Source organism: Myotis daubentonii, chromosome 1 (assembly GCF_963259705.1).
Source record: "Myotis daubentonii chromosome 1, mMyoDau2.1, whole genome shotgun sequence".
Taxonomy (NCBI): Eukaryota; Metazoa; Chordata; class Mammalia; order Chiroptera; family Vespertilionidae; genus Myotis; species Myotis daubentonii.
The window spans coordinates 222,800,917-222,815,788 of NC_081840.1; the positions used below are offsets into that span (position 1 = coordinate 222,800,917).

The 14,872-nt window shown below is 40.2% G+C and overlaps 1 protein-coding gene across 3 annotated transcripts in view; it reads left to right on the plus strand.

Annotated features, from left to right (window-relative positions):
• KCNIP4 (potassium voltage-gated channel interacting protein 4) overlaps positions 1–14,872 on the plus strand; it is a 971,293-nt gene that overhangs the window by 929,911 nt on the left and 26,510 nt on the right. For all 3 annotated transcript variants that reach the window (XM_059674466.1, XM_059674482.1, XM_059674473.1), the window contains one exon: positions 9,326–9,395. In XM_059674466.1, coding sequence (XP_059530449.1) covers positions 9,326–9,395 — 70 coding nt within the window. The remainder of the gene's footprint in view (positions 1–9,325; positions 9,396–14,872) is intronic.

Genomic DNA, 14,872 nt, shown 5'->3' on the forward strand with positions numbered 1-14,872 from the left:
ATTCATGGAAACAATGTCTTGATTGTGGAACAAAACTTCAGTCTTTGACCTGATAACCCTTTCACTATTTTAAGACATAAAGAGGCCATCAAGAATGCTAATGTTGCTCAGGTGTGAAACAATGATCACAGGCAATTGAAGAGGTAGAAAAACTGTTGATTTGGATAAACGAAAGCAGTGAGCCAGTGACAGCAATTCGGAGGCAGCGGTATGTGAAAAAGCGAAGATGCTGCATACTGACCTCCTTTTTTTAAATTTATTTTTAAGTATTTTTTATTGTTTAAAGTATTACAAATAGTAGTACATATGTCCCCTTTTTTTTTCCAACTGACCTTCCCCCAGCCTCCCCTACCCCCCGGCACATGCCCTCACCCGCCTCCCAGTGTCTTGTGGCCATTGGTTAAGCTTATATGCATGCCTACAAGTCCTTCAGTTGATCACTTACTACCCCCCAAGCCTTCCCACTGTAGTTTGACAGTCTGTTCGATGCTTCTCTGCCTCTGTATCTATTTTTGTTCATCAGTTTATAATGTGTTTTATTATCCATAAATGAGTGAGATCATGTGGTATTTCATAGCAGCACAATTTACAATAGCTAAGATTTGGAAACAGCCTAAATGCCCATCAGCAGATGAGTGGATTAAAAAACTGTGGTACGCCTGCACAATGGAGTACTACGCTGCTATAAAAAAGAAGGAATTCTTACCATTTGCAATAACATGGATGGACCTGGAGAGCATTATGCTAAGTGAAATAAGCATACTGACCTCCTAAAAGATACCCCTGGAATAAGTCCTGAAAGTGATTCAATTAAAGCTAGTAGGGGATTCGATAAATTTAAGAAGTATTTATTTATGTACTGTATATAAGAAAGGTGAAAGCAGGGAATCATTTGTGGGTCTGGAATGGATTAATTCAATTTGTATTATTTCTAATGGGAAAAAATGATTCCATTTTCAAACAGATCACTTCTTGAACAGTCTTCTAAAACGAATTAAGTTCGAGGATCAAGGTTCCGCTGTATTAGTAAATTTTTTTTGCTGAATTTAATGAGGTTGAGAAATACTGGGATAATAGTTCTCCATCAGTGTATTTTTTCTTTTCTATAGTTATATTTGCCTTTCTGGAGGGAACTTAGTAAGATATATGGTAAAGACTTTTTAGTCAAACTCAGGTTCAAATCCAAGTCCTACTGCTCAAAATCTTTCTGAATTTCTGAAAGTTCAGAAATTATGCTGAAGGCTCTTTCAATCAAATAATCCAACATACATTCCAATAAAGGTTCAGGACTTGGACCCAACCCCAGGAAGCTGTTACTTCTACATTTTATAGACTGGCACCCAGAGGTCCAGAATATTTCAATGATTTCTTTATAAGCAGAAACTTGAGTTCTTAAAAAAAAAAAAAAACTCATGTAATTTTCTTCTAAAATAAGAAAGGCCTTTCAGCTCATTGGCTCTAGCCTTTTATCTTCTTGAAAGTTGCCAGAACTCTGGTAGAATGCTCTAAAAATGATTGCAGTGGTATGCAAATCAGATGTATTTTCTCAATAATATTTGTCCACTCCACTGGCTGAAATCTCCTCTTCCCATAAATCAGTCTGTTCTAGCGTATGCCATCTGCTCAGGATCAGAACAGTGTTAAACATTTAGAGGTACCTCTTCAGGAATCCAGAGAGAGTTATGGTACAAAAATGTCATGGGGTAAAACTAAAAGTCCTGTGAAATATATAGTTCCTCAGGGACCCTCTTATGATTTTGACTATGTCACATCTTTTAAGCATCTATGTATGTCATCATTTCTCACACCTATCCCTCTTTTCTTATGTAGTGGAAGTATAAGGATTCATGATACACCTCAAAACAATAATTCCTTTAGCAGTTTTCTATGTCTAAATGGATCTCTCTTTAAAGCACTTTACATGGACTACTGTATTTTGAATGTACTCATCTAAGCATTTTTAGGGAAAACTCTCCTTTAAATTAATGGATAAAAGACTCCTGAGTTTCTACTGACATTTATTTCCAGTGGTGGCCTTTATCCTTCTCAGCTGTCATTTACAATTGCAGTATTCCCGTGCCTTTGAGGGTAAGCTCTGACAATATTCGAAAGAGTAAATTCAATTTATAATGCTGGAGTAGGAGGCATAACTCATATCTGCTTTACAGGCTCATTGCGTTATATCAGACCTGCACTCTACCAGGTTCAACTGCTTTGCTGAATACCAGTTAACCCTGGTGCAGCCACATTGGTGTTACCATGACTCTGTATAAAGGAGTTCTGCCGACCAAATTCTTGGTTGTTACTATGGCTCTAATAGCTAATATTTAATGAGCAATATGATGTGCAAAGAAGAGGGTTAAGATAACATGTTAATTAATGATGATAATTAATTAACATAATTATCTTAATTAATTTTTATAAGATTCCTCTGTCAATAGTTATCTCCATGTTACAGTGGAGAACAATGAGATTTAGATTCTTCTATCAAACAATTAATCTGAAGCTGCACAGCTTTTAAGTGGCAGAGCAGGGGTTCAAGTCAGTTCTTCTCCTTAACTCCAGAGCCCAGGAGCATAAGCATTCCACTGCATTATTCTAAATGCTACTTAGCAGAGCATACCAGCTATTGTGTGGACATGAAGGCATTTGTGGTATCCACACATCAGCCTAACCCCAGGAAACCCAGACACAAGATAAGGCTCAGCAACCCACCATGTGGCTAATGGACAATTCTTCTAACCCCAACCTCAATCTCTTCACTTTGAAAATGAAGCCATTGAATAGAGTTGTCTCTAAAGTTGCTTAAACAGTCAAGTTTCCTGATTTTGTGATTAATAGATATCACTCTGCCATTTTCTAATTACAAGAACGTGGGCAGTTTCCCTTTAAGGCAGTTTGCGTATCTGTAACGGGGAGGTAGCATCTCTTTATTCACATGACATAATCCATGTAAAGCATTCAACACAATGCTTGCAACATAGAAAGTACTCCTATGTATCCGCTTGTCATCATTATCATCATCATCATGTTATTATTATAAAAATCACTAGTACTTTAGTGTCTAGCCACTGTATGAGTACTGACATTAGTAATAAATACCAAAGTATTCATTGTACATTTACAACTGATCTTGACCTTCACTTGATGTCACAGCACCACCTGAAGGGACCGAAAAGAATCATTAGGAAACACCTGTGTAAGGCCCCAAAAGGCAAATGTCTCTTCACCAACTGACAGATGAGTGGCAGCTACGGGCTAAGAAAATCTCATTCCACATTTATTGCATTCCGATTGTATCATGGTGAAGTGCTTAAGAAGCAATAAAACAAAATCACTCTCTGGTCATAATAGATTAATGTACCAGCAGGCAAAGCCCCGAGACACTCTACCATTGGATGGAATAGTTCATTTTAACCTGACCTAAAAAGTGCCACTTTTTCTTTTTTTTTTTCTTTTTTAAATATATATTTTATTGATTTTTTACAGAGAGGAAGGGAGAGAGATAGAGAGTTAGAAACATCGATGAGAGAGAAACATCGATCAGCTGCCTCTTGCACATCTCCTACTGGGGATATACCCGCAACCCAGGTACATGCCCTTGACCGGAATCGAACCTGGGACCTTTCAGTCCGCAGGCCGACGCTCTATCCACTGAGCCAAACCGGTTTTGGCAAAAAGTGCCACTTTTTCCACAGCGCTTTAGTGTCTAGCCATTCATAATTAAGGTGTGTGTGGTAGGGAGGAAGGTACAGAGGTCTTGCTGGAGTAAAGACAATAATTTCTCAAAAAAAAAATTAAAAACATTTCCCACAAATTCTCAAACTACAATTTTATATATATATATATAAATCAGTATCCCTAGTTTTAATTGAAATGGTTTCATTTGGCTCTGGGAGCAAACAAACATTGTGTGTCTTTCCAAAGGCAGTATTTCCACTGATGGTTTACCAGGAGGTCACCTTTTCAGTTTAAATGGAAAACAGATGATAATCCAGACACTGGATAAGATTGCAATTAAAGAAGGCAGAAGAATGAGCAGAACAGTGTTTAATACATAAAAGTCACTGAGTAATTATTTGTTAAAAGAATAAATAAGTGAATGGCTCTGTGAAAAATTGTCATCCCACATTTTACTTAATTTTAATCTCTTTGAGCTTCATTTTTTTCACTTCTAAATAAGTCCTACCTTTTGAGGTCAGTATAAAATGACCAAATACATGATGTCTATAAGCAGGCATGGAATATGGGCTCAGTTAACAGTTGTCATTGTGATAATATGGCTCTACAAACGGCTCCCAAGGCATCCTTATCTTCATGAAAACATCACTTATTCCTTGGAGAGAGCTGTAGAAATGCCTTGATATCCTCGGGCAATTTTCAGAATGACAATTAGATTCATGAGGGAAGCAAATTATCGCTGTTTACTCATGGGATTTGGTGCGTGTCAAATCCCCATGGGATTCTGGTCAGCAGCTCCTCTAGATGTAAAATTTCTCATAAAGCAGTGGAGGTAGCAGACATTGGTACAGTCTTTGCAGGAAGCAATGAGACTGTGCATAGGAAGAGCTTAAAACCTTTGGTGTTAGGATTCTCTACTTGGATGAGTCAGAAAGAGTGAGTCACAGATGTATGCACTAGAATATTAATGACATCATTATTCCTATGTAGTCAAAAATACTGCAATCCCCTTAATATCCAACAGTATGGTAAATGCAATGGGTACATTATTATGCAGACATTAAAAATCATGATATGGAAATGTTCAGGATATTTTGTAAAGTTAAAAATTAATAAGATACAATACCAAATTTTATTCATAAAGCATATTAATATACGCTTATATATGTGACCAAAATATCTTACAGTAGTAAAATTATAGGCAATTTTTATTTACTTTAATTTTTTCTGTAAACAGCATATTTTTCACAGAATAATCATATATATATATATATATATATATATATATATATATATATATATATATATATATATATATATTAGAAGCCTGGTGCACAAAAATTTGTGCACTGGCGGTGGGGGGGGGGGTGGTCCCTCAGCCCGGCCTGTGCCCTCTCGCAGTCTGGGACCCCTTGGGAGATAACGACCTGCTGGCTTAGGCCTGCTCCCGGGTGGCAGAGGGCAGGCCCAATCCCTAGGTGCAGCCCCTGGTCCGGCTCAGAGCAGGGCCGATTGGGGAGTTGGGGTGCTGCCCCCTGTCATGCACAGAACAGAGCCCATCAGGGGTGTTGGGGCTCCGTACCCTGTCACACATAGAGCAGGGCGGATAGGGAGGTTGTGGCCCCGCCCCCTGTCACACACAGAGCTCATGGGCAATCAGGGGGTTTGGGCGCTGCCCCCTGTCACGCTGCTCCAGGGGCCAGAAGGCCTCGCGGCTCCACTGATCCCAGTGCTGGGAGGCCTCGTGGCTCCGCTTGACACCGGGGCAGTGAGGCCTCGCTGCTCAGCTGATCCCAGTGCTAGGAGGCCTCGCTGCTCCGCTGATCCTAGTACTGGGAGGCATATTACCCTTTTACTATATAGGATAGAGGCCTGGTGCACAGGTGGGGGCCAGCTGGTTTGCCGTGAAGGGTTTCATGGATCAGTGTGGGGGTCCTGCTTGGGTGCCTGGCCAGCCTGTATGAGGGGATGATGGCTGTTTGCAGCTGGTCACACCCACTTCAGGGTGGGGGTCCCCACTGGGGTGCCTTGACAGCCTGTATGAGGGGATGATGGCTGTTTGCAGCTGGTCACACCCCCTTCAGGGTGGGGGTCCCCACTGGGGTGCCTGGCCAGTCTGGGTGAGGGGCTGAGGGCCGTTTTCAGTCTGGCGGGTGACTGAAGCTCCCAACCTCTCCGTTTTTTCTTTTTTTTTTTATTCTGGGATTTATTTACCTTCTATGGCTGTCACTGGAGCTGAGAGCTGGCTTTAGCTCTGAGGCTCGGCTCCAGCTCTGAGACCTTGGCTGCTGAAAGCAGGTATCTGGTTTGTTTGACTTCTATAATTGAAACACTGTTGCAATTCCAGCTCGTCTGGCTGGCTGAAAGCATGGGGTTTGTTTAGCTTCTATAATTGCAACATTGTTTCTTAGAGTACAAGCTCAGAGCCCAGCAGCGGCAGGCAGGGAACCTTGGCTTCCTCCATCACTGGAGCAAGCAAGCCTCCTATTCGCTTCAGCTGACTGGCTGTCAGCCGCCATCTTGGTTGGCAGTTAATTTGCATATCACCCTGATTAGCCAATGGGAAGCGTGTCGGAGGTATGGTTAATTACCATGTTTGTCTATTATTAGATAGGATGCCTCATATGCTAATTGTCCCTCTGACTGACTATTCAACCAGTTGCTATGATGTGCACTGACAACCAGGGGGCAGATGCTCTGACCGGTAAGTTAGCTTGTGCTGGAGTCCGGCTGAAGGACTGGATGAGATGGGCCGGGCATGTCCTGGAGCCCTCCTGCAGTCTCTCCTCAGCCCTGATCATGCTCCAGTGGGGTCCCTCGGCCTGTCCTACACCCTCTTGCAATCCAGGACCCGTCAGGGGATGTTGAAGAGCTGGTTTTGGCCCGATCCCCACAGACTGGGCCAAGGGACCCCACCAGTGCACAAATCTATGCACCAGGCATCTAGTTTGTTAATAATCAGACAAAATTTGATTAGAACATACAATATACAAAGCATGGGGTCTTATAGAAAGTGACAGTATCTTCTCAAAGTATAGATGAGTGAGGATTTCTCGCTTTCCCGAAATTTAGCAGCTCTGCTTCTTCTTGGGTCCTTCCTGTGAGAGTGAAGAAGTCCTGATGAAAAAATATATCCTGAGATGTTGAAGCCTTATTGGACATGTTAGCTTAAAAGTGTCATAATTGTAACATGACACCAGGGGAGAAGACTTCATACTGCTAAATGATTTCATGATGGTGATACTGAAGCATCAGTGGGAGATCTATTTCAGAACATAGACATTTGAAGTATATTTCAGATAAGCCTCTAAGATAGTGGTTCTCAACCTTCCTAATGCCACAACCCTTTAATACAGTTCCTCATGTTGTGGTGACCCCAATTTCATTGTTACAAATTGAACATAATTAAAGCATAGTGATTGATCACAAAAACAATATGTAATTATATATGTGTTTTCCGATGGTCTTAGGCGACCCCTGTGAAAGGGTCGTTCGACCCCCAGAGGGGTCGCGACCCAACCGCTGCTCTAAGACATTGCGAACAGTTTACCAAGTCTGTGTTCTATCTGTCTTGGACGCATGAGACTTCTTTTGTTGTTTGGGGTGGACATAATCAATGATTTCTAACATAAAATGAGAGTAGAAATGATGTGTGCCACTTCAAGACCTGGCCCATAAACACCTTCCATGCACACTTCTCAAGGTCTTCTTCTCTTTCTGGATAAGACAATCATAGAGACTTTAGAAGGCATGTGTTGAACATAGGCAAGCTTTCATTAGCCTCTCTCGCTTAATGACTCTCAGAAGAACCATAGTTAATCTGTACACTCACCCAACTCTGTTAGATGAGCAAAAAATAGACTACATTCTGTTTAATTTGTTATATATTGAAGGGTCTATCTGTTACAGCAGCAAAAGACAACCTACCTAATACAGTCACATGGTCTATCATGTACACTTAGCTGTATACATGGCCTGGCCAAATTCATTATTGATGAAGAGGTGGAGATACCACTTTTGTGGATGAACCGCTCCATGATAAAATGTAGAGAATAGTCCATTTGTACCATTTCTAAGTTGGCACATAAAATTAATCTTCACAATTTGCTTGCTTGCTTTTCTGCTCATTTTTTAATTAAATAATTTATTTATTTTTGGTCCTTGGGAGTCATTATTTCCACAGGGTTCATCTAATCCAAAACTTGTGGTGACCTGTAATGTCCCAAACTCATACACCAGCTCTCCCATGGGCTAGCTAATAATGGTGCTTTACTACAAAGCCTCCAGTTCTGCCTGTGTGACTGGAGATGCCCAAGTCATAGGTTTATTATTAAAATTAATTGAGAGCCCTAGCCGGCTTGGCTCAGTGGATAGAGCATCAGCCTGTGGACTAAAGGGTCCCGGGTTCAATTCCGGCCAAGGGCACATGCCTGGGTTGCAGCTCGATTCCCAGTGGTGGGTGTTGCAGGAGGCAGCCGATCAATGATTCTCTCTCATGATTGATGTTTCTATCTCTCTCTCCTTCTCTCTTCCTCTCTGAAATCAATAAAGAAATATATATATTTTTTAAATTAACTAGGAGAAAAATACACTGACAAGCTCTCTAAACACAAGTTTATATTGAAATTATTTAAAATTCTGTTTATGTATCAGAGTTCCAACCTTTCAAACAAATGAATGAGAAAATAGAACACTTCTCATGTGAAGCATACTAGTGATAAGTAACTGGCTTATTTGAATAAAGAAAGGTCAAATTAATAAATGAACTTTATAGTGAGTGGACAATGATTTTTAAGATAAAGAGAAGCTTTGAAAACCACCACAGATGATTATTGAAGAGCCCAGGAACAGTGTCAAAGTTAAAGTACACAGAATATTCAACCCTAAATTCAAGGATGTTAACACACCCCTGATTTTTCTCCAGTGAATCCTGGGGGAATGCCAGGTAGTTTGGGGGTCCTGTGACAACTGACCCAAGGGAGCCCAGGTTCCCACCAGGCAACAGTCCAACATCACTGGAGTTCCCACGATCAATATCCATGAGTCTTAAATAATTCTACCCATGGGACAAAGGTGGAAATTTATTAACTTCAGGCCTGTTTCTTTTCAGACCCTCCCCTCCAGAAATTAAAAAAAATTCTGTGGTCCTGCTTCATTCAAAGTCAAACTGTTAACTGAAATTAGTAATGACTCCTGGTAGAAACTTCTTAGGCCAGGCCACCTTTGACCCAAATGGAGCACCCATTTTTTCATTGAACTAAAAGATTTTCTGGGTCAGCAAATCTCCAGAGATCACAGCACCAAGATCTAGCAAAGCCCATATCATAGGCACCTTGCAATATGCTTGATTTATGAAAAACAATGTCATTTCCTCTTGCTTCTTTGATAATAAACATATGTGTTCTTATAAGCAGCCGCGTAGTTTTATGTGCAAAGACTTTTACATCTGCAATTCTTTTTGTCTTCCTGTGAGAACTGGGACAAGAAAACTTTATAGTGTGCTTTTATTCTCTTTGTAATAAAGGCTGGATGGTTAGCTTTCTTGGTGCAGCTTTCCATGGCAGACAGCTCTGTTTTTTAAAATGCGCAAGATATTAATTTTATGAACACTTTGTTCATGTTGCTTCTCTACCACTTTTTCCAGGAATGCCCCAGCGGTGTTGTTAACGAAGATACCTTCAAAGAGATTTACTCACAGTTCTTTCCACAGGGAGGTGAGTACGAATGAGGACTTGTTAACGTACTCTCGGTTAGAATTATGCTTTGCAATCTCTTTTTCTTTTTCTTTTTCCACTTGGTGCTGCTTTGGCCTTGGGGAGGGGCAATGTGGTAATCATGCAGCTGTCTCTCTTACCCTTCATATACACTCTTTCTTGGTCTGTGTGGGGCAGGCTGAGCTTCAGCCTCAACCCCATGTTCTAGAACTTTCTCTGTGGTGTTTGCTCATGAGTAATTGTTCATTGTTCTTCCTGTGAGGAGGAGTGAAGCAGGCATGGACCTACATGGCCATTTGGTGAGGTCACTTCTCTTTGGGTGTTGATCTTGTATCCTAATCCTTTGCTGACTACTTATGCTTGCAATCTTCAGTTTGGTTCATCTTTCAGGGTATAACTACATTTTTAATCATGATGTAGAAGAATTAATATACCTCATGCAAGGGTACATGAGTTTCACTATATCCTAAGAGTAAACTACTTACAAGTTAGCAACTATCGATGAGCTTGGTCTTTAGTTTAGCACAAGTGGTATCATTGGTGCCTAGTACTGTGGCTCTCAAATGCACAGTACTTTTGTTGTTATTTTTTAAATTGATCTTTATTGTTGAAATTATTACAGATATCCCCTTTTTCTCCCCCATGGGCCCCTTTTCACAGCACTTTCTGACGATGACGGCCTGGTCCCATGCCTCCAAGCTCTCCCATGCATTTTCGGTGTCATTTGATTCTCCCAACTCTCAAAATTAGGACAAATGTAATTATCCTCAATTTACAGATGTGAAATCTGGGGCTTAGAGAAATTAAATGGCTTGCTGGGGGCCACACATCCATTAAGTGGCAAATCTGGGTTAGAAACTAGATTTCTTTGGAGCCTCGCCTAGGGTCCTTTCTGCAGTTTTTCTATTTTTAGGTAACTCCACTATGACCACCACCCCCCATCTGAGAAAAATGAATACCACGCTAGATATTATTTTAATTGGAAAGAAAACAGGAGTGCAAAATATAATGCATATGTGTTAGAGATGAATGAAGGCCACTAGACATTTCTGTTTGTCCTTCAATCGCCCATCAGGATGCCCAGCTCATGTGTTAGGTGCTGGTAATGTAAAAGTAATGGGATGGGGTACCTGCCCCCAAAGAATGTTCTAGTCTACTGTAGTAGGTGGGCCATGTCCAAATTAAGTGTGTGAGGATAGAGAGCTAAATAATACTATTGTGGGAGCACAAGGTAGGACAATTCGAGCAGCTGAAGGAAAGGGGGGGGATATGAAAATGAGGCCATCCAGACAAATTGAATCTGGGCTGATATAAGCACCATTTTTCAGGCATCTGGCATGTGTCGGACCCTGTCATGCATTACCCTTCACCTTCCAACAACCCTAGAAATGATCCTCCCTTTTTAATAAATGCAGAAACTAAGGTACAGAGAGGTTCATCCATTTCCTTTTCAATAACTTTTTTTTACTGCTGTCCACTGAAAAGAATTCCCTATCATCTCATGCCAAAATAACTCAATAGTCTCTAAAACCATCTCCCTGATTCTGACTATCCTCCCTGCTTACCTATCATGATCAATTCTCAACACAAAATGAGTGATCCTGCCAGATCATGTCACCAGTCTGCTCTATCTTTGTCCCATCAGAGCAGAGGCCACAACCGACATAGGACCTACAGGTTGAGCTTACTAGTCTCCTGCTCCCTCTCTGACTCATCCTTCACCATTCTCCCTGTGGACTCACTAAGTTTCAGTTACACTGGCCTCCTTACCCTTCGTTCCCCCAACGTGGCCATCATATTGCTGCTCCTGGGGCCTTTGAACTTACTGTTCCTTCTGCCTGGAACTCTCTTCTCTCAAATATCCATTCAATGCCTCACCACCTTTGTTTTTATTCAAATGCCACCCTCCCTTAAACTGCAACCCCTTAAACATTCCCCTTCCCCATTCCCTGATTTAAGCACTCAAGAGCACCTAATGGTATATACTATTTAACCTCTTTTTTTATGGTTTATTGTCTCTTTCCTCACTGGAATGTCACCTCCAGGGGAGCAGGGGGTTTTGTCTGTTTTGTTCACTGCGGTACCCCCAGGTTGTGGAACAGTGGCTGACAGGTAGCAGAACTGCATAAGCACTCCCCGCCTACATGAGTGAATGGGCGAATGACTGAGCGACATCACCTCGACATCACCTCGCCTGGTGGCTATAGCAGTACAATGGAGTCATTGCTATAATAGGCATTGTGAAAGTTTACAGCACCTAAGTATTAGTTATTTCCTACAAAAATTAGATTCTCTTCTGGATTTCAATACAGTTGGTGTTAGCAATTTCAGTTGGTTGAAAGTGATTTTGTACATGGATTGTCAAAATAGAAATTTTCATTTAAGATGGCCTTTTAAGAGAAGTTAATTAGAATTCAATTCTAAGAAAACACAGTGTGGCCTATTATTATAGGATTTAAATATGCTCTGTGAGACAACTCCATTCCCCATCTCATTACTAAGGGGCCCACAAACAGGTACTGATTGGTTATGGAGACCACTGCCAGATTGTAATGGGTCCAGTGTCAGCATTAATAAAGAATTTGGAATATTATTTGATTAACTCTTGTATTTCTAGATTATTAAAAGCCATGGAATTTTTAAAGAAAAATCATACTTACTATATATTTAAGTGTCTGCCAACATATTGATAGGCAATAATATCAAAGCACCTAGCACAAATGGAAATCTTTACTTTTTATTATCTCCAATGAAAGTTGTTACATGATACAAATTATATACAGTTCCACATTAAAAATTAATCTTCACTTGAAAAATAAAAATTTGGCATTAAAGAACATTCACTTAAGCACAGTTCTTTGCAAAGGATTCTTGTTACAAAATCCAAAGGGATTTGGAGAAAAATTACTTTTGTACTCTTAAAAATTATTTGCTTATTCATGCATATTGAATGCATAAATCTAAAAGTACCAGGCATAAATAAAGGGAATGAAATATTTTCAAGAATAATGACTTGCCATTTAAAAAATTGCTATCATGCATGCAAATGGGGTCTTGCAGCACTCCTACAAAAGGGAAAAAGTCCTAAGGAAGAACAGCATCTCCAGTGGCAGGAAAATTCATACTATGGCCATCTTCACTCTCCTGTGAATCCATTTACTTAAGTTGCTGATCTGAAAGCAACAGGTGTATCTCATTATGAGCAGTAACAATGATGGCTCCATCAATCACAATGTCTCACCATTTCCGCCAGGAAGATGCCTTGTCTCATCTACAGCACCTCCTGCAATTTGTATTGTGTCAGGCTCTTCGTTTTCTCTGTTGCTTAGCAAGGCGGTTTACCGCGCACAGCTCGTTTGGTGTTCTGGATGTCAGCACAGCTAGATTCAACAGAAGCTTCTTATTTGCAAGGGATAAAGTCTGCCTGCTATAAAACAAGCCGAGTGGGCGTTGTATATTGATGCCTTTACCTAGATCATTACTTTTTCAACTTCACATACAGTGGAAGCTTTAGCTTACTAAGCATTTTTAAAGATCATAAAAATTGCCATTTCCTGGGCTACTCCTGCTTACATTGTAAGAATTTTGCACTTACTTTGACTATACTGGGCAGCCAATAAACAGCTATTGAAGGAATGTATGAATGAGCTACCATTAAAAAAATTCTAAGTCAACAAACATTTATCGATCAGCCACTGTATTTAAGGCACTTGAGGCACTTAGATGGGTTTGATGGACATAAATATTTTTCTTTTAATTTTTCAAGTAACTCCATCACTGGATATCTAGGATGATATTTGTAAGAATTTTCAGAGTGATTTATAAAGGGCTTGTTGAACAGAAACTACTATTTATGTATATGAACCTGCCTTACCATAGCAATGGTGCCATGAACTCTATATTCAAATGCTCTATATTCAAAAGCCGATTCCATACATTGTGCTTCAGTTCAGGTAGGGAGTAGGGATTTGTGGTGGGAAGAAAGAAAGAAACTAGATTGGTTTCAACACTCAGATCTAAAACATGATAATCTAATATTCCGAAATGAATGTGTATCAATGAAAGGGCTATTGGTATGTATCATCATTGTGGTCTGGAAATAATTGGGTTAAGGTCACTGGACTAAGTCAAGAGTCCTGAGTTTGTGGCTAGACTATACCAAGACCAAGGTGTGTTACTCAAGCGGTTTATTTCTCTGGTTGTTTCTCTGTGAAATGGGGGACAACATTTGTGTAATATCTATAAAATGTGGAACAAAGTATCCTCGGTTTTCTTTCTGCTCCAATAATCTTTATTTCTAAGAGTTGGTATGGAGATGTCTTGATTTTATTACTGACTCTACCATTAACTAACGAGGTGACCTTAGCTAAGCCACTGACAGCACCTGCACTTATCGTTCACCTTCGTTAAACATACATACATAGTTAAGTGATATCCAAGATCCCCTTCTATCCTAAGAACCCATACAGTTTCCCTCACCTGTAAGATTTCAACTTCCCAAGTAAAATTATAAAAAACTGAGGCAATCTTGGCATATCAAATTCAGTAGCTGTTTATGTTATATGTAAGGAAATGTGAACTATCTGGTGATATGGGGAGAACAGAGATTACCAATATCTTTTGAGCCTTGAACTGTATTGAAATCTAGAATTTAAGATTCTACTTATTCATCCTTTTGGCAAATATTTACTACTCTCCAAGAAGAATGCAGTCAGATGGAACCAGACCATAGGACTTTTGTGGGAAGTTTTCCTTTTCTTCACCCACCTCTATGCCCAGCCAGATCCTTCAGTGCCTCGGCTCCTTCCCCTTGCCCAGTCAAAGCAAGTAGCATCACTCCCCTTCCTTAAAAGCTTGCAGTGTCTCCAAAGGCCAGCCAGTGGTCCAAAGTCCACCTGAATCGGCAATGCCTTTCCAGACACAAATCTACTAGTCCATCGAGCATGAGGTTCTATCTAATTAGAAAGCCAGTCACTTAAACATACAACAGAGTTTACAAAAAAATAGGAAGCTTTTCATGTGAAAATATATTACATTTGTAAAAATAATTGATCACATGTCTTTAAGGTAGCTGAAATAAAAGTGTCTTGTCTATGAAAGAAGAATACCTAATATTTATTGAACATTTAATATATACCTAGGACTGTTCTAAGTACTTTGCATATAGTATTTCATCTAATCTTTTCGTAATGACTCTATGAAGTATTGTTACAGTTTTACCGGAAACTGAGTCACAGAGAGATGAAACAACTTGTCCAAGGTCACGCAGTTACTATTGTTTTAGCTGAGATTCAAGTTCAGGCAGTCTGACTTGACTACACTATTAACAGCTGCTCTCTGCACAGACTGCCTAGGCTGTTAAACTGCTTCACTTCCCAGAGAATTGCAAAGGTACATTTAGAAGAACAAGAAGTCCTCTGTACCATGTTAGGGCAGACCTTTAGAGTGTATGTCCCACATGTCAAACTTGAAAGCTA